Source organism: Vicugna pacos, chromosome 23, assembly GCF_048564905.1.
Source record: "Vicugna pacos chromosome 23, VicPac4, whole genome shotgun sequence".
Lineage (NCBI taxonomy): Eukaryota > Metazoa > Chordata > Mammalia > Artiodactyla > Camelidae > Vicugna > Vicugna pacos.
Window position 1 is genome coordinate 34,696,041 of NC_133009.1, and position 23,698 is coordinate 34,719,738.

The window sequence follows — 23,698 nt, forward strand, 5'->3', positions numbered from 1 at the left end:
TTTGGCTAGTCTAGTTTTGCCTTTTTCAAAGTTTTAAGGAAGCTGGCTACATAACACATTGTGAAATTTGAGATGAATTACTCAAACCTTTATTAACATCAGTCTGTTACAGTGTTAGTGAAGGTCAAGGCTATTCTTTAACATTTTACTTTCCTGTAACTAATTATAAACAATAGACTACCTCTGCATTTAACCTTGGTAAGTATAAAGGAATACTGAGCCATTAGAAACACATCTGGGAAAGCAAAATCAGCATGTGAACTTTAAAACTTAGTATGTTTTAAGGTAGAGTTTTATAGAATGTTTAAAATTTTACTCGCCTTGTTGAAAATTACTCTTTTTATTAAATTAACCAATTTTTTCTCTGGGATATATGTCACAACTTTTCATAAGTTTGGCATTTTAATTCAGATAATGCTATTTCTCTTTACTAAAAATAGTACAATACATATGTAACGGCCTGTTTCATTACTAGCATGGGATAAATACAAAAGATAACTAAACTGAGGAAAATATTTGTAAAATAAAATTTTCGGAGAGACTATTGAGAAAAATGTGGTGTAGAAATGTATTTTTTTTTCATTTTGAGTAACAATTTCAGGACAATGATCTATCACTGGTATTCTTAAATTATTTTTACATCATGAGTGATTAGCACATGCTAATTAGTAAAGCCCTTTCCCGCCTTGGGTTGAGACTTAATGAGATGGTGGACTACATAACATGAGAAATGAAACGTTTGATTCTGTTACCCATCAGAGTCTTGTGATAAGCCAGTATTTGAGAATGCCAGAGCCAAAAGTGGCAGTGAAGGGGCGTGGTTTAAGCTCAACGAGGAGCTGCAGTATGAATGCCTGCAGGGGTTCGAGAGCCCCGGGGGAAACACCACGGGTACCATAGTGTGCCGTGCGGATGGCTGGTCCGATAAACCCACGTGCTATGGTAAGTACTGTTTTCTCAGATGGTCTTTTTTTCCAAGATTGACAACATTAATAATAATTTTCAAACTTTTTTTTCCCCCAAATTTGACTGATCTAGAGTAGCTTTTAGGAACAACTATGAAAATCAGGTTTAATGTAAACTTGGAGGTAGGAAAGTTTTGAAATGCAAAGTCTCCCCTGTTACCCAAATTACAGTGTCTCATGCCCTCCTCAGCTATTTTGCTCTTGAGTTTCTGCTCCTGCGTCGAGGGTTCATTTCTGTAGGTCCTGAGAGGAGCACTCTACTTTCTGACTCTGATGAGTTCTGAGGACTGTAACATGGATCTCCTTTATAGTTGCCAGTCAGCTGCCTTTTTCTTCCAGGGTTAGAAACAGGGTTTCCATCTGTGGAAAACTGAGTGGATGTTATGTGTTCCAAGCCAATGGAACAGTATGTGCAAAGCTTTGGCAACAAAACAATATTTGGGAGATATGAAGGTGAACAGATTGTACTCATGATGTGGGAGGATTTTATGAGTGGAGGCTGGATAGGAGGCAACAGAAAGCTTATCCAGGTTATCTCAGGGTACGTTAACATTTGAATTAATTTTATGATTGATGAAAAGTCATAAGGAATTTTAAGGAAAGGAGTGATGTACTTTTATTTGGAACTTCGAAGTTCTTTTTCCTGTGTGCTGTGATTCTGGTGGGGCAGAGAAGACTCAGGAGGCCACGTGGGGTGAGAAAGAGTGGGATTAGATAGGGTGGTGGCTGAGGAGATGCAGAGCAGAGGACAGTTTGGAGATATATTTTGGTGGCAGAAAACATAGATAGTGTTACTAAATGTTGGGTGACAGAAAGATCTGAAGCTCAAGGGACTCATATGTTTGTTTTCCACTTGTTCTCTTAAGCAAACTGGTAAATGGAAGTGACTTCATAAAGTGGTACTGGCAAGAGAGAGAACACTTTGGAAAGAGCAGCGCAGCTTTTGACTTGGACACATTATGGTTGGGCTTCCCATGGACCATACAAATTGGATATGCAAACTACAGAGTTGAATATATGAGTGTAGCCAGGAGATACACGTGTGAGATTATCCCCCTATAAATGTTCACATCAAATTGGAAAAGAATGTAGAATGAGAAGAGAGCTCAAGACTGAGTTGAAGCATTCCAACATTTAGATGTCAGAAGAGGAACAAATGGAAAAATAGATAGAAAAAGGAGGACCCAGAGAATTTAGGGAGAAAATGTTGAAATGAATGTTTCATAGATGTGGAAAGGAAGAAATGATCAATGGAAAAGGATGTATAATAGATCGACTAATGGTGAATCCTATGGAGTCAGCCGGGATGGGTTCCATTTCCAATTCTACAGTTTGTTTGTTAAGCATGTGTTTTAGGGCAACAACCAAGACTATTTAAAATTTTGTTCACACTCCTAATATGTGAAATGGATTAGTATTTACAGATGTTCCAATATTTCAAAGAATTTTAGTTATTAGACTAAATTATTCATATAAAGTTCTTGCCACAGTACCTGCCATACAAAAAAATCAAGGAAATTGTTATCTAAATATGATTATGATTGTTAGAGTGGTGAATATTTCTAATTCAGTTGATATGTCCAGTTAGAAGAATGTTAAAAGGTGGTGGATTTGGCTACATAGAGGCCAACAATAACTGTAGCAGAGAGTTTGAGATGAAGTATATAGAGAAAAGCTACATAGAACCTGCTGAAAAAAATGATTAGGTAGAAATTTAACACAGCATGTGGACATAACTCTTCAATAATTTGGCTGTGCCAGAGAGTGGGAGGTTGAGAATATTGCTGGAGGGAATTGTGCACTGAATTAAGTATTTTTAAACGGCAGAGAGGAGAGGGCACTAGAGAAGGAAGCAGGCAGAGACTGAACACACGAGGCTCCCCGTGAAGGCGGAGGGAGAGGAACCAGGGCTCCTGTGGGAAAGCTGGGCTTCAGTGGCAGCATGTCTACTTCCAACTTTTTATCAGGAGGAAGGAAGGAAAATGGATGTGTAAACCTCATGCTGGAAAGGAGCAGGTGCTGCTGGCTTCTGTTTTCCTTTGATATAGGAGACAGAGTCATCTGAGATTGAGTGGTACACAGGGGAAGGGGGAGAGGGAACACTAGACAGAGCAGAAATTAAAATAGAGACTTCGAGAGACACACAGAGTGAGTTTATTATAGAAATGAGACAGGTTTGTTTGACAGTGTCTAGGGCCCACTTAAATTTCACTTTTCAGGCTGTCACCACCTATTATGTGCTAGAAGTAGTCTAAGAAAAAATGGTGAAAGGTACAAACTGGGGATCAGCCTTCATTCCAGTATGAAAAATAAGAAGTGCAACAGCAGAGAAACTAACCTATTTAAAACTCTGAAATGTAGAGTCTGGAGTCTGGATTGATAGGGGAAAAGAGATACAAGATGTTATGGAAAGTACAGGCAAGGGGTGGATTATAAAGAGCTTGGATTTTATTCTAAGTAAAAGAGAGTTTTAAGATGATCGTGGATTTCTTAAGTCATTATCTACATATAAATTTAGCACCCGGATAGTAGCCAACAACCAAGATTTTTTTTTTAAGGTATGAGCTGTTTGTATATGCTGGAAATTATTCCCTTGGCAGTTGTGTCACTTGTAAATATTTTCTCCCATTCTGTAGGTTGTCTTTTCATTTTGTTGATGGTATCCAAGCTGTGCAAAAGCTTTCAAGATTAATTAGGTCCCATTTGTTTATTTTTTCTTTTATTTCCATTATACTAGGAGCTGGTTCAAAAAAATATTGCTGTGATTTATGTCAAAGAGTGTTCTTACTATGTTTTCCTCTAGGAGTTTATTACTATCCAGTCTTACATTAAGGACTTTTAATGCATTTTGAGTTTATTTTTGTATATGGTGTTAGAGAATGTTCTAATTTCAGTCCCTTACAGGTAGCTGTCCAGTTTTCCCAGCACCACCTATTAAAGAAACTGTCTTTTCTTCATTATACATTCTTATCTCCTTTGTTGTAGATTAGTTGACTATAAGTGCATGGGTTTATTTCTGGACTTTCTGTCTCATTCCATTGATCTATATGTCTGTTTTTAGTACCAGTACCATACTGTTTTGATTACTGTAGCCTTGTAGTATAGTCTGAGGTCAGGGAGTGTGATTTCCCCAGCTCCAGTCTCCTTTTCTTTTCTTTTCTTTTTTAAACATTTTTTTAATTCAGTTATAGTCATTTTACAATGGTGTTTCAAACTCCAGTATAGAGCACAATTTTTCAGTTATACATGAACATACATATATTCATTCTCATATTTTTTTTCGCTGTGAGCTACCACAAGATCTTGTATATTTCCATGTGCTATACAGTATAATCTTGTTTATCTATTCTAAATTTTGAAATCCTAGTCTGTCCCTTCCCACCCCCCGCCCCCTTGGCAACCACAATTTTGTATGTTTGTATTTTATGTCTATGAGTCTATTTCTGTTTCGTATTTATGGGGTTTTTTTTGTTTTTAAATTCCACATATGAGTGATCTCATATGGTATTTTTCTTTCTCTTTCTGGCTTACTTCAATTAGAATAACATTCTCCAGGAGCATCCATGTTGCTGCAAATGGTGTTATGTTGTCAGTTTTTATGGCTGAATAGTGTTCCATAGTATAAATATACCACATCTTCTTTACCCAGTCAGCTGTTGATGGACATTTAGGCTGTTTCCATGTTTTGGCTATTGTAAATAGTGCTGCTATGAACATTGGGCTGCAGGTGTCTTTTTCAAGTAGGGTTCCTTCTGGATATATGCCCAGGAGTGGGATTCCTGGGTCATATGATAAGTCTATTCCTAGTCTTTTGAGGAATCTCCATACTGTTTTCCATAGTGGCTGCACCAAACTGCATTCCCACCAGCAGTGTAGGAGGGTTCCCCTTTCTCCACAGCCTCTCCAGCATTTGTCATTTGTGGACTTTTGAATGATGGCCATTCTGACTGGTATGAGGTGATACCTCATTGTAGTTTTGATTTGCATTTCTCTGATAATTAGTGATATTGAGCATTTTTTCATGTGCCTATTGATCATTTGTATTTCTTCCTTGGGGAATTGCTTGTTTAGGTCTTCTGCCCATTTTTGGACTGGGTCTTTTTTTCTTATTAAGTCATATGAGCTGCTTATATATTCTGGAGATTAAGCATTTGTCAGCTTCATTTGCAAAAATTTTCTCCCATTCCGTAGGTTGTCATTTTGTTTCACTTATGGTATCCTATGTTGTGCAGAAGCTTGTAAGTTTCATTAGGTCCCATTTGTTTATTCTTGCTTTTATTTCTATTGCTTGGGTGGGCTGTTGTAGGAGAACATTTTTGACATGTATGTCAGATAATGTTTTGTCTGTATTTTCTTCTAGGAGATTTATTGTATCTTGTCTTATGTTTAAGTCCTTGATCCATCTTGAGTTGATTTTTGTGTATGGTGTAAGGGAGTGTTCTAGCTTCATTGATTTACATGCTGCTGTCCAGTTTTCCCAACACCATTTGCTGAAGAGACTGTCTTTATTCCATTGTATATTCTTGCCTTCTTTGTCGAAGATGAGTTGACCAAAAGTTTGTGGGTTCATTTCTGGGCTCTCTATTCTGTTCCATTGGTCTATATGTCTGTTTCTGTACCAAAACCATACTGTCCTGATGACTGTAGCTCTGTAGTATTGTCTGAAGTCTGGGAGAGTTATTCCTCCAGCCTCTTTCTTTCTCTTCAGTAATGTTTTGGCAATTCTAGGTCTTTGATGGTTCCATATAAATTTTATTATGATTTGTTCTAGTTCTGTGAAATATGTCCTGGGTAATTGGATAGGGATTGCATTAAATCTGTAGATTGCCTTGGGCAGTGTGACCATTTTAACAATATTGATTCTTCCAATCCAAGAGCATGGAATATCTTTCCATTTTTTAAAGTCTTCTTTAATTTCCTTCATCAATGGTTTATAGTTTTCTGTGTATAATTCTTTCACCTCCTTGGTTAGATTTATTCCCAGATATTTTATTACTTTGGGTGCTATTTTAAAGGGGATTGTTTCTTTACTTTCTTTTTCTGTTGATTTATCATTAATGTAAAGAAATGCAACTGATTTTTGAACGTTAATTTTGTAACCTGCTACCTTGCTGAATTCTTCAGTCAGCTCTAGTAGCTTTTGTGTGGACCTTTTAGGGTTTTCTATATATAGTAACATGTCATCAGCATATAATGACACTTTTACCTCTTCTTTTCCAATTTGGATCCCTTTTATTTCTTTCTCTTGCCTGACTGCTGTGGCTAGGACTTCCAGGACTATGTTGAATAGGAGTGGTGATAGTGGGCATCCTTGTCTTGTCCCAGATTTTAGTGGGAAGCTTTTGAGTTTTTCACCGTTGAGTACTATGCTGGCTGTAGGTTTGTTATATATAGCTTTTATTATGTTGAGATATGTTCCCTCTATACCCACTTTGGCGAGAGTTTTTTATCATAAATGGATGTTGAATTTTATCAAATGCTTTTTCTGCATCGATTGAGATGATCATGTGGTTTTTGTCCTTTCTCTCGTTGATGTGATGTATTACATTGATTGATTTGCGTATGTTGAACCAGCCTTGTGTCCCTGGGATGAACCCCACTTGGTCATGATGTATAATCTTTTTTATGTGTTGTTGGATTCTATTTGCTAAAATTTTGGTGAGGATTTTGGCGTCTATGTTCATCAGTGATATTGGCCTATAATTCTCTTTTTTTTGTAGTGTCTTTGCCTGGTTTTGGTATCAGGGTGATGGTGGCTTCATAGAATGAGTTTGGGAGTATTCCCTCCTTTTCAATCGTCTGGAAGAGTTTGAGAAGGACTGGTATGAGTTCTTCTTTGTATGTTTGGTAGAATTCCCCTGTGAAGCCATCCGGTCCTGGACTTTTATTTGTAGGGAGGTTTCTAATTGCTATTTCTATTTCCTTTCTATTGATCGGATTGTGCAAGTGTTCAGTTTCTTCTTGATTCAGTTTTGGTGGATAGTATGTTTCCAGAAACTTGTCCATCTCCTCTAGGTTATCCAGTTTGGTTCCATATAGTTTTTCATAATATTCTCGTGTGATATTCTATATTTCTATTTTGTTTGTTGTAATTTCTCCATTTTCCTTTCTTATTTTGAGAATTTGTGCTCTCTCTTTTTTCTTCTTTGTGAGTTCGGCCAGAGGTTTGTCAATTTTATTTACTTTTTCAAAAAACCAGCTTTTGGTTTGGTTGATTTTTTCTATGGTCTTGTTAATCTCTATTGTATTTAATTCCTCTCTGATCTTTATTATTTCCTTCCTTCTGCTGCTTTTTGTGGCTTTTTGTTCTTCTTTATCTAATTCATTCAGGTGGTGAGTTAACTTGTTTATTTGAGATTGTTCTTCTTTTTTGAGGAAGGCCTGTATCGCTATAAACTTCCCTCTTAGCACTGCCTTTGCTGTGTCCCATAGGTTTTGAGTGGTTGTGCTTTCATTATCATTTGTCTCAAGGTATTTTTTAATTTCAGCTTTGATTTCCTCATTGATCCATTGTTTTTTCAATAACATATTGTTTAATCTCCATGTTTTCCTTTTTTTCTCCTTTGTTTCTCTGTTGTTGATTTCCAGTTTCATGGCATTGTGGTCAGTAAAGATGCTTGAGATAATTTCTATCTTCTTAAAATTGTTGAGGTTTCTTTTGTGCCCAAATACATGATCGATCCTGGAAAATGTTCCATGTGCACTTGAAAAGAATGTATATCCTATTTTTGGGGGGTGTATTGCTCTGAAAATATCCACCAAATCTAGTTTTTCTATTGTAGTATTTAATTTCTCTGTTGCCTTGTTTATTTTCTGTCTGGAAGATCTGTCTAGTGATGTTAATGCAGTGTTAAAATCTCCAACTATGATTGTATTCCCATCACTATCCTCCTTTATCTCTGTTAGTAATTGTTCTGTGTACTTAGGTGCTCCTATATTGGGTGCATATATATTAACAAGTGTAATATCTTCATCTTGTATCACTCTTTTAATCATTATGAAATGTCCTTCTTTATCTTTCTTTATGGCCTTTGTTTTAAAGTCTATTTTGTCTGAAATCAGTACTGCAACACCTGCTTTTTTGGCTTTTCCATTTGCATGGAATATCCTTTTCCATCCTTTCACTCTCAATCTATATGTGTCCTTCTCCCTAAAGTGGGTCTCTTGTATGCAGCATATTGAAGGTTCTTGCTTTATTATCCAGTCTGTCACTCTATGTCTTTTGACTGGAGCATTTAGTCCATTAACATTTACAGTAATTAATGATAGATGTGTGTTTATTGCCATTTTGAACTTATCTTTGCAGTTGATTTGGTATATCCTCTTTGTTCCTTTCTTCTTCCTTTTGTGGTTTGGTAATTTTCCTTTGTATTATCATGGATTTTATTTAATTTTTGTGACTCCCTTGTAAGTTTTTGACTTGTGGTTACCCTTTTTTGTAAATCTATTAACCCATTACTATAACTGTTTTTATTAAACTGATAGTAACATGTTCTCAAACCCATCCTACTGTTAAAAAATTTTAAAAAGAAAGAAAAAAAATTCTATATTTCTCTGCCTCCCTCTCCCACTCTCAGTGATTTGTATGTCTTCTTTTATAATTTCGTGTTTTCTTTATTTGTAATTCATGAGTTATCACCTTTCCAGTTGTGAGTTTCTCATTTCTGTAGCATCCTGCTGCTTTTCTATTTAGAATAGCCCTTTCAATATTTCTTTCAGCATGGGTTTAGTGTTGCTAAATCCTGCAGCTTTCTTTTTTGTCTGTGAAACTCTTTATTTCTCCTTCTATCCTAAAGGATAGCCTTGCTGGATAAAGTATCCTAGGCTACATCTTTTTTCCATTCAGGGCTTTGAATATATCTTGCCACTCCCTTCTGGCCTGTAGTGTTTGTGTAGAGAAATCAGCTGAGAGCCTTATGGGGGTTCCCTTGTAACTTACTCTTTGCTTTTCTCTTGCTGCCTTTAGAATCATTTCTTTATCCTTGACTCTGGCCATCTTGATTATGATATGTCTTGGTGTGGGTCTATTTGGATTCTTCCTGTTTGGGACCCTCTGAGCTTCCTGTACTTGGATATCTGATTCCTTCTTTAGGTTTGGGAAGTTTTCAGTCATGATTTCTTCAAAAACCTTTTCAATCCCCTTTGATCCTTCTTCCCCTTCTAGGACCCCTATTATGCGAAGATTGGGACGCTTTATATTATCCCATAGGTCCCTTATGCTATTTTCATTATTTTTTATTTGCTTATCTTGTAGTTCTTCTGAATGGGTGCTTTCTATTGCCCTGTCTTCTAGATCACTAATTCGTTCCTCTGCATTATCTAGTCGGCTTTGCACAGCTATTAGATCATTCCTCATCTCTGTCAGTGAGTTTACCCATTCTACTTGGCTCTTCTTTATAGCTTCTATTTCATTTTTGACATATTTTATATCTCTAAACACTATCTCTTTTAGTTCCTTCGGTACTTTGATCACTCCTTTTTTGAAATCTTGATCTAGTAGGCCATCAATGTCTATTTCCTTGATCGTGCTTTCAGGGGATTTCTCTTGATCTTTTAATTGGAAGTGGTTCCTCTGCTTCTTCATCTTGCTCATATCTCTCTGGCACTGTGGCTTATGGAGTATCAGTTATCTATTGTGGTCCTTAAGGAGTTTATTTATTTATCTATCTAAAGCCTATGCAGGAATAAAACTTTAAAAAAAGAGAGAAAATTTTGAAAGAAGGGAGAAAAAAATGGTTTGGAAATGGTGAATAATCAATAATAGAAGAGCAAGTTGAAGCAGAATAGCAATTGAGTTGAGACGTCTTTTAAAAACCTTTAAAAAAGAAAAAATCAAAAACAATATTTAAAACCTGTGTATAACCCATAACTGGAGATCAAAACCAAGAGAAATTAAAATGAAATGAGGTGGATTTTTAAAATTAATAATAATAAAAAGATTATAAAAATTCAGATGTGTTAAACTGTAGACATACAATTGTTTAAAAAGTAAACATTAAAAAGGTAATAGAAAATAGAACAGATAACAAAAAAAATTTTTTTAAAAAGGGATGTGTTCTCCTGGAGACTGTGCACTCTTAACGATTTTATCAAGAAGTCCTTCTGTCTCCACCCTGTTTTGCGAACTCAGCTTGCTCTTTCCAGAGGCCCTCTGTTGGTGACCTCATCTATGCTGCTCCCAGTGCTTGTCGGCAAGCACATCGTGCCCTCTCCCAACACTGGGTCAGGTGCTGCGCTCCTTCACGGTGGGCCAGTGGGTCACTCCCCCTCCCAAAGCTGCAATCAGATGCTGCACTCAGGCAAGGTAGGCGGGCGGATCATGCCCCCTCCCAGCACCATGTTCAGGTGTTGCACTCCTGCCAGGAAAGCTGATGGCCACCCAGCCTCTCCTGGCGCAGGTTGGTCTGTTGCTCTGTGCAGCTGCTTGCTCTGCCTCAGGTCAGCACTCCGTAGGCAGGCCTGCAGAAGACCACGGAACTGCCCTGCACCTACTCCATGCCCAAACTCAGCTCCTTGCCTTGGTGGCGCAAGTTCTCTGAGGTGCTGGGGCAGAAAGATCCTATCCGCCTTGAGCTGTAAACAAGTCTCAGTCCTGCCTAGGAGGTTGCGGAGTCCCCGGGTGCGGATTCAGGGCTCAGCCCCACCCCGACCAGGGTGCTGCACACAGGAGGATATGGTGGCTGTCGCTACCCCCTGCCTCTCTTCTCGCAAGAAGCGCCAGTAATGGCAGTGCAGGTCTGAGGAGACAAAGGCTACGGCACCCCTCCACCCAGGGCACACCAGCAGTCTTGCTTTGCTTCTTTTCCTCTTCATAATTTATGGGGGACCCAGGTGGTTCTGCTCTGTGTCCTCTCCCAGCCACAGCACACAGCACCCTGCCATCCCCCGGGGCTGCCTCAGTGCAGCCGCCCCAGTCCTCCGCCAGGCTCAGGCAGCCTGTCCTGTCCCCCAGATGCTGGCTCACGTCTCATGCTGGGTGTCGCAGGGACCCTCTGTGCCTGTTTAACTTAGTTCTGTCAGTCAAGGGCTGCTCTGTACAGATCCGAGCCTAGGAGGCTCCCTCTCCGTCCCTCTGGCCTCTCCATTGGAGAGGGGGAGATTCAGTGAATGAGCACTATTCCTCCTCTACCACTTCCTCCCCATGAGACCAGTCCCTCACTGTTTTGTTCTTTGTTCTTTCTTTTTTCCTTTTCTCCTACCAGATTCATGGCATCTTTGTCTTTTGAAGAGGGCAGTGTTCTGTTGGAGGTCAGCAGGTGCTCTGGTTAGCTGGGTGGATCCATGAATGTGAGTTTTGGTGTATTTGGGGGAGAGGGTGAGCTACGAGCATCCTTCTACTCCGCCATCTTGGCCCCTCCTCTTCCAGTCTCCTTTTCAAACTGTGTTGGATATTTATGTTTTTTGGGGGTATCCATACAAATTTTAACATTTTTCTTTATTTTGGGGAGAGGAGGTAATTAGATTTATTTATTTTTAGAGGAGGTACTGGGGATTGAACCCAGGACCTTGTGCATGCTAAACATGTGCTCTACCACTTGAGCTATACCCTCCTCCCTAAATTTGAACATTTTTTATTCCAGCTCAGTGAAAAAACGTCATAGATAGGGATTGCATTAAATCTGTATATTGCCTTGGGTAGTATGGCCATTTTAACAATATTGATTCTTCCAGTCTATGAACATGTATATGTTTCCATTTATTTATGTCCTCTTCAGTTTCTTTAATCAGTGTCTGTAGTTTTTGGAACACAGTTCCTTTGCCTCCTTGGGTAGGTTTATTCCTAGGTATTTTATTCTTTTTGGTATGATGGTAAATAGTATTGCTTCCTTAATTTCTTTTTCTGCAATTTTGTTGTTAGTTTATAGAAATGCAACTGATTTCTGTATGTTAATTTTGTATACTGCAACTATACCAAATTTATTGATGAGCTCTAGTAGTTTTCTGGTCACTTCTTTAGGGTTTTCTATGTATAGTATCATGTCATCTGCAAACAGTGTCAGTTTTACTTTTTCTTTTCCAATCTGGATTTTTTTTCTTTTTCTTCTACGATTGCTACGGCTAGGAATTCCGAACTATGTTGAATAAAAGTGATGAGAGTGGGCATCCTTGTCTCATTCCTGATCTTAAAGGAAATGCTTTCAGCTTTTTCCCATTAAGTATAATGTTTGCTGTGGGTTTGTCATATATGTCATATATGTTGAGGTATGTTCTGTCTATGCCTTCTTTCTGGAGATCTTTTATCGGAAATGAATATTGAATTTTATCAAAGCTTTTTCTGGTGAGTGCCAAGGTGGCAGAGTAGAAGGCTGCTCTTAGCTCACCCTCTCCAATGAAGGCACCAAGAAATACATCCACAGACCCACTCATTCACTCATAACACCTGCTGTACTTTGGTCAAACATTGCTTACTTCAAAAGACAAGAAGATTCCTCACAAAATCTGGGAGGAGAAGAAAAAGAAGTGAAAGTAAATTAGCGCAGTTCCTGTCCCATGGGGTGGGAGGGGCAAAGGAGGAATTGCACTCTTCTACTGGGACGCCCCCTCTCCAGTGGAGAGGTCAGCAGGAATGGAGGGGGAACCTCTGAGGCTCAGCAGAGTGCGTAGCAGCCGCTTGGCTGACAGAGCTGAGGAAGCTCGCACAAAGAGTCCCTGTGATCCCTAGACCTAGACGCAAGCTAGCGGCGGGTGGGTGGGACTGGCTGCCGGAGCCCAGGCAGGGAGCTGGGCCGACTGCACAGAGGCAGCCTCAGGGGGCTGGAGTGTGCTGTGGGCTGTGTCCGGAATTGTATACAGAACAGAACAGCTTGGGAGCCGCATAAAAATAGCATGTTGTGAGCAGGGACCCAACACAGCTGAGCCATAGCCACTGAGCAGGCCCATGGCAGCATTGCTGGCGCCCTCTCTTGAGAAGAGAGGCAGGACTTAGCCATTGCGATCATATTCACTGGTGTGTGGCTTCCAGGCGGAGGTGGGGTTGAGACCTGAATCCATCCCCAGGGACTCCACAACCTCATAGGTGGGACTGAGATTTGTTAGAGCCCCAGGCGGAGGGGGGTCTGATTTGCTCCATGGGTGCCTTTGTGGACTCGCACCTCTAAGACAAACAAGTAAGGAGCAGAGTTCTGGCGCACAGCAGGGGCAAGTGCAGGAGCAGAGTCTTCAGCAGACCTGTGTACCGTCGTGGATGCGGCGCTGGGGGTGGTGCTGACCCCGTCGCGCACTGCGGATCCAGGTGTGGACTGCGTAATCTCTGGGTCCCAATGCGTAATATTGGCAGATCTGCACTGGTGGCTCTGTGACTGCATGGCTCTGAGATGAACAAGCAATGAGTGGAGTTCTGGCGCATCGCAGGGCTGAGTGCAGGAGCAGTGTTTTCAGTGGACCTGTATACTGCTTCGCGGATGCAGCACTGGGGACGGCGCTTATCCGGTAGAAAACCGCGGATCGAGATGTGTGACTGCATGATCACTACAGAAGATCCTATTGCCTGATGTCAGAGGATCTGCATTGGTATCTCTGAGGGCAGAGAACCCGGGGGACACCAGAGCAGAGTACTGACACTCCTGCGGCTAAAGCAGGGACAAGGGCAGCATCAGCAAACTATGTGACTTGCTCCCACCACATCTGCCGCACACCACAGCTTAGAAGCAAGTCTGAGTGCCCCCATTCCAACAACCGGGGAGCAGACCCAGCCCCTGTCAGGGCTGCGACTATCACAGAATAAAAAGGGAGCCCCGCTGAGCAGTCAGAGCAGGCTCTGATGAACACAGCGCTGGCCACACCCCCAATCAAAGGGATGACAGCCAACACACATGGAAGAAAGACGTGGCAACCATCCATACTAAAAAAAGACCTCAGGGCAAAATTTAATTAGACTTACACAGTTTACACCAGAATGCTCCCTCTTTAAAAAAGAAAAAGCCCCTCAAGGCTACATTCATTGCAGAGCTGGTTTGTTGGTGCTGAATACTTCTAGCTTTTGTTTATCTGTAAAGATTTTGATTTCTTCATTAAATATGAATGAGAGCCTTGCTGGGTAGAGTGTTACTGGGTATAATTTTTTCCCGTTCATCACTGTAAATATGTCAGTGGCCTGTAGAGTTTCTACTGAAAAATCAGCTGACACTATAATTCTAAATTTTAAATTCAAATTTTAAATTTCACTAAATAATTGGCAGATAGGGGGATTCCAAATAATAAAAATGCAGGCTTTGTTAAATAGCGGTACTGGAGACTGAACCTAAGACCTTGTACATGTTAAACAAGCACTGTACCACTGAGCTATACTCACCTCCCTGAAAAGTGCACAATTTTTTGGTCACAAAGGTTCACAAATGTTAAGGATAATTTTGTACATTCCTACTTTGAATCAGAATAATTAAAAATACATGAATAGTTGTATATTAAATAAATATTCAAGGCACCTAAAATATGCCTATGTGACCTTGAAAATGTTTCTTCTTTTTGCTTTATGTTTCGATTTTATCATGTTTCAATTTGATTTTTTCACTTATAAAATAGTAATTAAAGAATTTTTAATGTTTCTGGAAGAGCAAATCCTTTTATGTTTTGAGAATACAAGAACATGTAACATTAAATTTTATAAATGTCAGTGGTAACATCAGATCCAGTATAAGAAAGTTGACTTTACAAATAAATTTTCAGGACACATACATTAATGTTCAATACCTTAATATTTCTCAGAGTCCCATATGTGTTTAGAGGGTCTGTAAAAGTTTACATATAGTGTTTTTCAATGAAAAGGATTTATGTTCTGCCTCTCTGTACATGCAGTACACAACACCTCATTTTTAGATGACTTATGTAAAATTTAGTTTGGCAATGATTAATTATATATTCACTATTCTCTATATAGAATATATAATGTATACTCTAAATTATTTATCTTTTTCATAGAAAGAGAATGCAGCATTCCCAAAATAGAAACATACTTAGATGTTTATCCAAAGGACAACAAATACAAAGTTGGAAATGTGTTGAAATTCTCCTGCAGAGAAAGACTTATAATGGTTGGAGCAGATTCAGTTCAGTGCTACCACTTTGGATGGTCCCCTGATATTCCAACCTGTAAAGGTAAATATTTGTAAATATTTATCTCAATATTGCTGGAACAAGAGTTAGAATTTTGGATATCAACCTTTTCTTCCCCTCTGTTAATTTTCTATCCACCTCCAGTGCACCTATAATCTAAGCTTTAAGCCAGAGGCATGCCCACCAGGGTCACGTGCTGAGTAGTCGATACCTCAGATTTCCGTATTTACCTCCAGGTGCTGCTTTAAATGTGTACTGAACGTATCCATAGATACATATAAACAGTCTAACACTGGAGGGACTTCTTTGTTAGTTTTCCTTTGCCTGCAATTCCACCATTAATATTGGACATTTTATGATACCATGGGCCTCACCTCAAGTTTCAAGTATATCTAAACAATATTCAAGAAGCATATAGTCCATTCAATCACATGTATGCCTGAATCAAAGTTAAAATTTGTTGTTCAAATGCTTTTCCCAAAGATCATATTTTTTCAAGAAGTTTTGATACAGTGTTTCCATGGAATAAGAATATTACTTTAAATTGCACAGTCATATTGATTAATTGGTTTACATACATATAAAGAATATCCAGATTACTGAACGTGTTTTCTGGGCTTATGTAGACTTGTAACATGCTAATTCAGGATAAGTAACAGAACTAGGAAACATGAATCTGGTGTCACTATCATTCTTTATTTATCATTTAAGAATGCTAAAATAAATGATATAATAAATAATACACTAATTAGAGAAAAAATCTGCATTTGCTGGATTTTGAAGTTGTAAAATAGACAGTATAACTGTTATTTACATAATATTTCCACTGCAGGGCCAGTAAAACCGTGTGGTCCACCTCCTGTACTCCTCAATGGGGAAGTTAAAGACACACAGAAAGAAGAATATAGACACAGTGAGGTGGTGGAATATGTTTGCAGTCCTAGATTTCTAATGAAGGGATCTCATAAAATTCAATGTGTTGATGGAGAATGGACAGCTTTGCCTGTGTGTATTGGTAATGTATAAAAAATAGTAATATTTAAAGGTAAAGTAACACTTTTTGTTTGTATTCATATACACGCTTAAATGAGATTTTAAAGACAAAAATATTTTTGTGAAACTTTCACAGAGGAGACGAGTACCTGTGGAGACATACCCAACCTTGATCACGGCTCCGTCGGGCCTTCCGACCCTCCCTATCACCATGGAGACTCAGTGGAGTTCAGTTGCAGAGAAGCATTTACAATGATTGGACCCAGATCAATCACATGTATTAGCGGAAAGTGGACCCAGCTTCCTAAGTGCATTGGTGAGAATACACTTCTCAAATGGACATTTACTATGCTTCCTAAAGTGTAATATTTTGATTGCAAAAATTATATTTGCAACCATATTGTTGAATTTAGAGTTATCCTTGAAAATGTCAGATCTTAAATTATGTTGCCAAACATTTGTTATTTGTAATTCCATGTGTGTCTAAAGAGGAAAAATATAAACTAACAATATAATTTTATGAATCTTTCTGTCCTGATATTAACATTGTTTATTTTTACAAGTATGAAGCTAAATCTTACTTATAGATATTCACATGATTAAAATATGAGTACTAATTACCAGGAAAAGATAACTATCTTTGCAGAAATACCATTTTTGTTTTTATATGCTACCCTTTCTTTCAGGACCTTTGAAACAAAAAAATAAAGTTGAGAAAATACTCATTTGATACATTCCTACAGGAATTCTGCTCTCTCAAAGCTTCTAACAATGATAATTTCTCAGTCTGTTTCAAACGCAGCAAAAAGAAGTTAATGTGCTAGAAGGCAGGTGGGCTCAGGCCCGCTCCGTCAGTAGGCAGCTCAGTCCTAGGAGGCAGTCAGGGTTGGGCCAGGAAGCTGGCTTGGCTGATGCATTTCGCCCTAAGTGAGTCATCCCGACATGTGGATGACCGAACCTTTGACGACTGACTGGGACAATCGTGACACCTTTCTGCACCTTTCCGTAAGAGTGAATTCTTTCCTAGAGTTTTTCTGGGTCCTGCGTTCCAAGAGAGTCCTGGGTGTGTCCGTCAGATTTCTAGTCATTAATTAGGACTTTATTAATAAGGAGGTCGGGCTTAGGCTCAGGCTCCATGAGAACAGGGATTCAGACCTGTTTTGTTCGCTGATACACTGCCAATACGCAGAACACCACCTGACATACAGGAGACATTCAGTAGGAGTGTGTTAAAGTAATTAATAGATTTTATTGCTTATTAATCCTTCCTTTTTTGCTGGACACATCCCTGTCCAAGGTATTGCCAGTTCTTCAAGACCAAACCTCATTTTTGTCCTCTTCTATCTCCACAAGTGACCTCATCTCATTTCATATGGGGGAAAAACCCAGGTAACATCCAGCATGAAAATTCCCAACTTTTCACTCTGAGTTATTCCAAAACATCTGCTTCAAATATTACCCTCCTGATCTCAGAGTTTTCCTTCCAAAGCGTAATCCTCTACCTACATTCAGCATAACATACTTCCCCTCAGCTATAATAGGATTTACTCCAATTTTCTTCTATCAATGTTTATTTTGTAACTCTATCTAGTCTAGCTTCCATTCTTTATTATGTTTATTTTCTCCTAAGAAGTAAGTCTGTTTTCCTTTCAGAAACCAGTCAATCATAGAACAATGACACACCTACCACTGCCCTTTTTGACTGTAGATCTTCCATCAGTCGCCATTCCTTGAATACTACCTGTTTTGTCTCCCTCAACACTCTGGGCAAATCCTAAAAATAGGACTAATTCTCAAGCCTCTAGTGTGTTTTAAATTTATCTCCTTTATTTCATTTTTTTCTCAGAGTTGCATTATGAAATCATTACTTTTCTTTGGCCAACTACTTGAGTTTTCTTTATTCTGTTTATCCTCACTTGACTCTGATCATTAACAAATCATTAACAAATACTACCAAAGACATCCAGTGATGCTTTGTCAGAATCAAAAAAAAACACAACCCTCCATCTGCACTGAATTTTTGAAATATGTAGTTATATAAAAAGCTTTTATAGTCCATACTTAACCTATACTGGAGCCAGCAAAACTTTGTTATTATGGCATGATAATATTATTGGATTATAGAAAGATCTGGTGAAGAACATGGCTTCTCAAAGATTGTAAGTATATATACAGAAAACAGGTTGTAACTTTACTCATTTTCTAGTTTCAAGTATCTGTAGTTTTTTGGTGATTGTGCAAAAGAGCTGGTTAAACATTAAGATTCTCTACAACACACCTTAGATGTATTATATTTCTTATTATTTATTCTTATTATTTATCTTATTATATTTCTTATTATATTTCATTACATTTCTTGAAAAAATATAAACTAGCAACTTGATACATCTGTGTCCACAGATAATTGTTTTTATTTTGATGTTTAAGATGAAGGGTTAAAAATAATGCAGACATGCTTGAGTTCAAGAACCAAGTGAATGTGAACATTTGCACATATTTCAAGCATAGGAACGAATTCAGTCACGTGATAACTATTCATTATGCAGATCATTCAAACAAGTTTCGATTCCAAATGCAGAATGTCTTTGGGATGGGTATTTTCTCTGAATTTTAAAAAAGTGGACATCGGACTCATGTTTATTCACAGTAGTCCATCTCAAGCAAAATGATCAGTAATAACTCGGTTGGTGGCATTCATAGGCATAAATTGTAATTTCACCATATTTTTTATTTCATAGATGTTTTTGTAAATAATTGCCTTGATTCTTATAATTAGTCTTTTCAAGGAAAAATGTTCATTTTATAGCAACAGATGAACTTGAGAGGTGTAAATGGTTAAAAATACCTGGATCTGAGACAAAACTACACGATAATGCTGAATTTGACCATAACACCAACCAAAGTTACAAATGTCGAGGAAAACCAGAACACAAATCCTCAGTCTGTATAAATGGAAGATGGGATCCTGAATTAACCTGTGAAGAAGGTAAACTCTTTTTTATAATATTTTCAAAAATTTCTTCTATTTCTTCCTAACTTGTAAAAGTAGTATCTTTGTGTCTTTTTTTTAAGTAGTATTAATCATTACAAATAATTTTCAAGCTGGAAGGTAATTTAGAAACTAACCACAATAGTTTCTAAATATTAACTGCGTTGTGCGTTAGTCAGCTGTGTAACAAACCACCCAGAAACTTGGTGGCTTAAATCAACACCTGGGCAGTAGGTGTGCTCATTACTCTGGGAAAACCATTGCTTTTGCTTTCTTACATTACACACAAATGTGCTCATGCCTATCCTAACTATTACATATTTATCCATGTATCTATTTAAGTATCAGTGTATCTGTGATAAGAAATATCTCCATTTTACCTAATTTATGAAATGATTAACGTACAGTCCTTCTAATCACTTAATATTATGTTTTCTTCTAACTTTATAGTGTATTTGATGATGTCACGTCTTTCATTCCTGGTTTTGATAGTTGTTTCTCTCTTATTTTGATTATTCTCCCTATGATTTTGGTTTTCAATATTATTAATATTTTCAAATGACCAATTTTAGCACTCTTAATTTTCTCCATTTCCTCTCTTCTCGAATTGTTTGCTTTGTTAATGTTCTGTTTTCTCTTTTCTATTCATCTTTCTCAGTTTTTTCTATTTTTTCTCTTTTGTGGACTTAATTTTGTTTCCTTCTAATTACTTAATTTTAATTTTACTCTCTCATTTCTTAAGACAGAAAATTAAAACATTGATTTAAACCATCCCAGTTTTTAAATATAAACCCCAGTGAACATATCTAATTCTTACCTTGGCCAAGAAGCTGTATCAAATTAATTGAACATTGACTAAGTGTAATTTCTCCTCTGGCAAGTCAGCTTCCATTCACAGATCACCTTGTGAGGTTTTAATCTAATTCCAGTACATCTGATCATGAATATCTATAAAAAAAAAAAAAAGACCCTGGTATCAGTTTTTACTTAGAGCCTGTACTTGAGTGAGCAATTCAGTTAGAACATCCTAATGGTTAGAAATAATTAACGTAAGTTGTACATAAATCATACAACATTGACCACAGAAAGAATAAAAGAAACTACAAGTAAGACCATGAGACTATAAGCCAAGTGTGATATATTAAAGGGCTAAGTAAGCTTTAGAGTGTACCATATATAAACATCATTATTGTTTAATCACTTATGATATGTTATTACAGTTCTCTATTTATTGAAAATCATTCCTTTAATATTTCTAGCATGATTTTTAATCAAGAAATCTAATTTTAATCTTTTTAGAAGCACAAGTACAATTATGCCCACCTCCTCCTCAGTTTCCCAATACTCGAAGTATGACAACTACAGTGAATTATCAGAATGGAGAAAAAGTATCTGTTCTCTGTCAAGAAAATTATATAAATCAAGATGCAGAAGAAATTGAGTGCAAAGATGGAAGATGGTGGTCAATCCCACATTGTGTTGGTCAGTAGTGCATAACTTGCTTTATAACATTCTTTTAAATATGATTAATATTCCTCTAAGCTTTGTAGAAATCAAGATTAAGGTCTATCTTTTCCACTTCATCTTTAAATAGTAAATCACAGTTTAAGTATATAAAGTAATAAATATTCTTCTACTCCTACTGTGAGGTAAATACAGGTAAAATCTTTGGGTTACTATGTAAATACCAGGTAAATTTTCAGCTTATGCATATTTTACTCCTCATGATCAAAAGGCCAAAAATAAAGGGGCATTTGGCCTCCTCAGCCAGGGCGTCATGCACCTGGAAGATGAGCCCTCAGAGTGTCTGACTTAGAAGTCAAGAGTTTCTTGCATACAGGAAAGCCAGAGGGCTGTAGCAAACAGAGATTCTGTTCTTAAAAGGCACACAAAAAATCTCACATGCTCCACATCCCAGTGCAGGGGCAGTAATTGGACAGAAGCCTGAGTTAGACTGACTTGCTGCTCTTTGTGAACCTCTCAGGGAGGCTAAGGCAACCGGGGACATAGATGCTAGTGCCAGACATTATGGGAGCTCATTCTACCATGAAGAAACCATGCCAGCAAATGCCCATTGGAGTTCTCCTTCCAGCTTATTAGCACGAGGGGCTGACCAACCACAAGGCAACAGCACCAAACCCAGGCCTCTCTGGGTCCCACAGCTGCTGAATTAGGACCTGGCCCTGCCCACGTATGGAATAGCACCAACCTGGGTACCCCTGGGCTCTGCAGCCAGCTTCTCCAGAACTTGGTCCTGCAACCAGTGTGCTGGCAGTCACTACATTAAGCAGAGTGTGAGAGCCAACCAGGTAGGGAGTTAGACCTGCCTACCGGTGCACCCACAGTGGTTGGCCCCACAACAACAGAAGAGCACTCCTCAGCACGTAGATCTGGTGTATAGATCTTACAGAAAGGAGCATGCTGCTAGGCCCCACAGAATTTTCCTACATAAGGCCACTTCTCCAAGATTGGGAAATTTATCTGACCTAATGGCATATAAATGAACACAGAGAACTAGGCAAAATGAGGAGACAGGAATATATTCCAAATGAAGGAACAAGAAAAAAATCTCAGAAAAAGAACTGAACAAGTGGAAATAAGCAATCTACCTGATAAAGAGTTAAGATAATGACCATAAAGATGCTTAATGAACTCCAGAGAAGAATGGATGAACACAGTGAGAATTTTAACAAAAAGTTAGAAAATATAAAGAAAAACTAAACATAGCTGAAGAATACAATAGCTCAAATGAAAAATACACTAGAGGGAATTATCAGCAGATTAGAGGATTCAGATGAATAGATCAGTGATCTGGAAGACAAGGTAGTGGAAATCACCCAAACAGCACAGCAAAAAGAAACAAGAATTTTAAAAAATGAGTCTCACTTAAGGGACATCAGTGACAACATACAGTGTGCTAAAATTTTTCACTAAGGGGTTCCCAGAGGGAGAGAAAAAGAGAGAATTTATTTGAAGAAATAATAGCTAAACACTTTCTCACCTGAGGAAGGAAACAGACTTCCAGGTCTGGAAATCCCAGAGAGTCCCAAACAAGATAAACCCAAAGGTGTCCACATGAGGACACATTATAATTTAAATGGTAAAAACTAAAAATACAGAACCTTAGGTCTTCTGCCCATTTTTGGATTGGGTTGTTTGTTTTTTTCTTATTATGTTTTATGAGCTGCTTATATATTCTGGAGATCAAACCTTTGTCAGTTTCATTGGTTGCAAAAATTTTCTCCCATTCCGTAGGTTGTCACTTTGTTTTACTTATGGTTTCATTTGCTGTGCAGAAGCTTGTAAGTTTAATTAGATCCTATTTGTTTATTCTTGCTTTTATTTCTATTGCTTGGGTAGACTGCCCTAGGAGGACATTGCTAAGATGTATGTGAGATAATGTTTTCCCTGTATTTTCTCCAATGAAGACATACAAATGATCAATAGGAACATGAAAAAATGCTCAGTATCACTAATTATCAGAGAAATGCAAATCAAAACTACAATGAGGTATCACCTCACACCAGTCAGAATGGCCATCATTCAAAAGTCCACAAATGACAAATGCTGGAGAGGCTGTAGGGAAAAGGGAACCCTCCTACACTACTGGTGGGAATGCAGTTTGGTGCAGCCACTATGGAAAACAGTATGGAGATTCCTCAGAAGACTAGGAATAGATTTACTGTATGACCCAGGAATCCTGCTCCTGGGCATATATCCAGAAGGAACCCTACTTGAAAAAGACACCTGCAGCCCAATGTTCATAGCAGCACTATTTACAATAGCCAAGACAGGGAAACAGCCTAAATGTCCATCAACAGATGACTGGATAAAGAAGAGGTGGTATATTTATACAATGGAATACTATTCAGCCACAAAAACCGACAACATAACACCATTCGCAGCAACATAGACGTCCCTGGAGAATGTCATTCTAAGTGAAGTAAGCCAGAAAGAGAAAGAAAAATACCATATGAGATTTCTCATATGTGGAATCTAAAAAAAAAAAAAGAACATAAATACAAAACAGAAACAGACTCATAGACATAGAATACAAACTGGTGGTTGCCAATGGGGTGGGGGATGGGAAGGGACAGACTGGGATTTCAAAGTGTAGAACAGATAAACAAGATTATACTGTATAGGACAGGGAAATACATACAAGAACTTGTGGTAGCTCACAGCGAAAAATAATGTGACAATGAATATATATATGTTCATGTATAACTGAAAAATTGTGCTCTACACTGGAATTTGACACAACATTGTTAAATGACTAGAACTCAATTAAAAATGTAAAAAATAAGGACACAGAAAGGAAGAAAAAGTAAGCAACACTGTAAAAAAAACAATAGAGAAACTTAAAAGCAGCATGAGAAAAGCCACTAGTTACATATAAGGGAGCTCCTTTAAGACCATGAGCAGACTTTTCAGCAGAAACTTTGGCAGGCCACAAGAGAGTGGCATGACAATCAAAGGGATGAAAGGAAAAAAATTTATAACCAAGAATACTCTATCCAGCAAGGCTATCATTCAGATCAGGATAGATCAACAGTTTACGGATGAGCAAATTATAAGAGAGTCTAGCAGCACTAAACTGACTTTACAAGAAATGTTAGAGGATCTTCTCTAAGAGGAAAAGAACACCACAACTAGAAACAAGAAAATTATAAAAGAAAAACTCTCATTGATAAAAGCA

The 23,698-nt window shown here is 38.1% G+C and overlaps 1 protein-coding gene across 3 annotated transcripts in view; it reads left to right on the top strand.

Moving 5' to 3' along the window:
- Positions 1-23,698, top strand: part of LOC102543113 (complement factor H) — a 70,345-nt gene that overhangs the window by 36,154 nt on the left and 10,493 nt on the right. For all 3 annotated transcript variants that reach the window (XM_072948749.1, XM_072948750.1, XM_072948751.1), the window contains 6 exons: positions 760-942; positions 14,883-15,059; positions 15,850-16,032; positions 16,147-16,326; positions 18,817-18,996; positions 20,299-20,481. In XM_072948749.1, the coding sequence (XP_072804850.1) occupies positions 760-942; positions 14,883-15,059; positions 15,850-16,032; positions 16,147-16,326; positions 18,817-18,996; positions 20,299-20,481 (1,086 nt within the window). The remainder of the gene's footprint in view (positions 1-759; positions 943-14,882; positions 15,060-15,849; positions 16,033-16,146; positions 16,327-18,816; positions 18,997-20,298; positions 20,482-23,698) is intronic.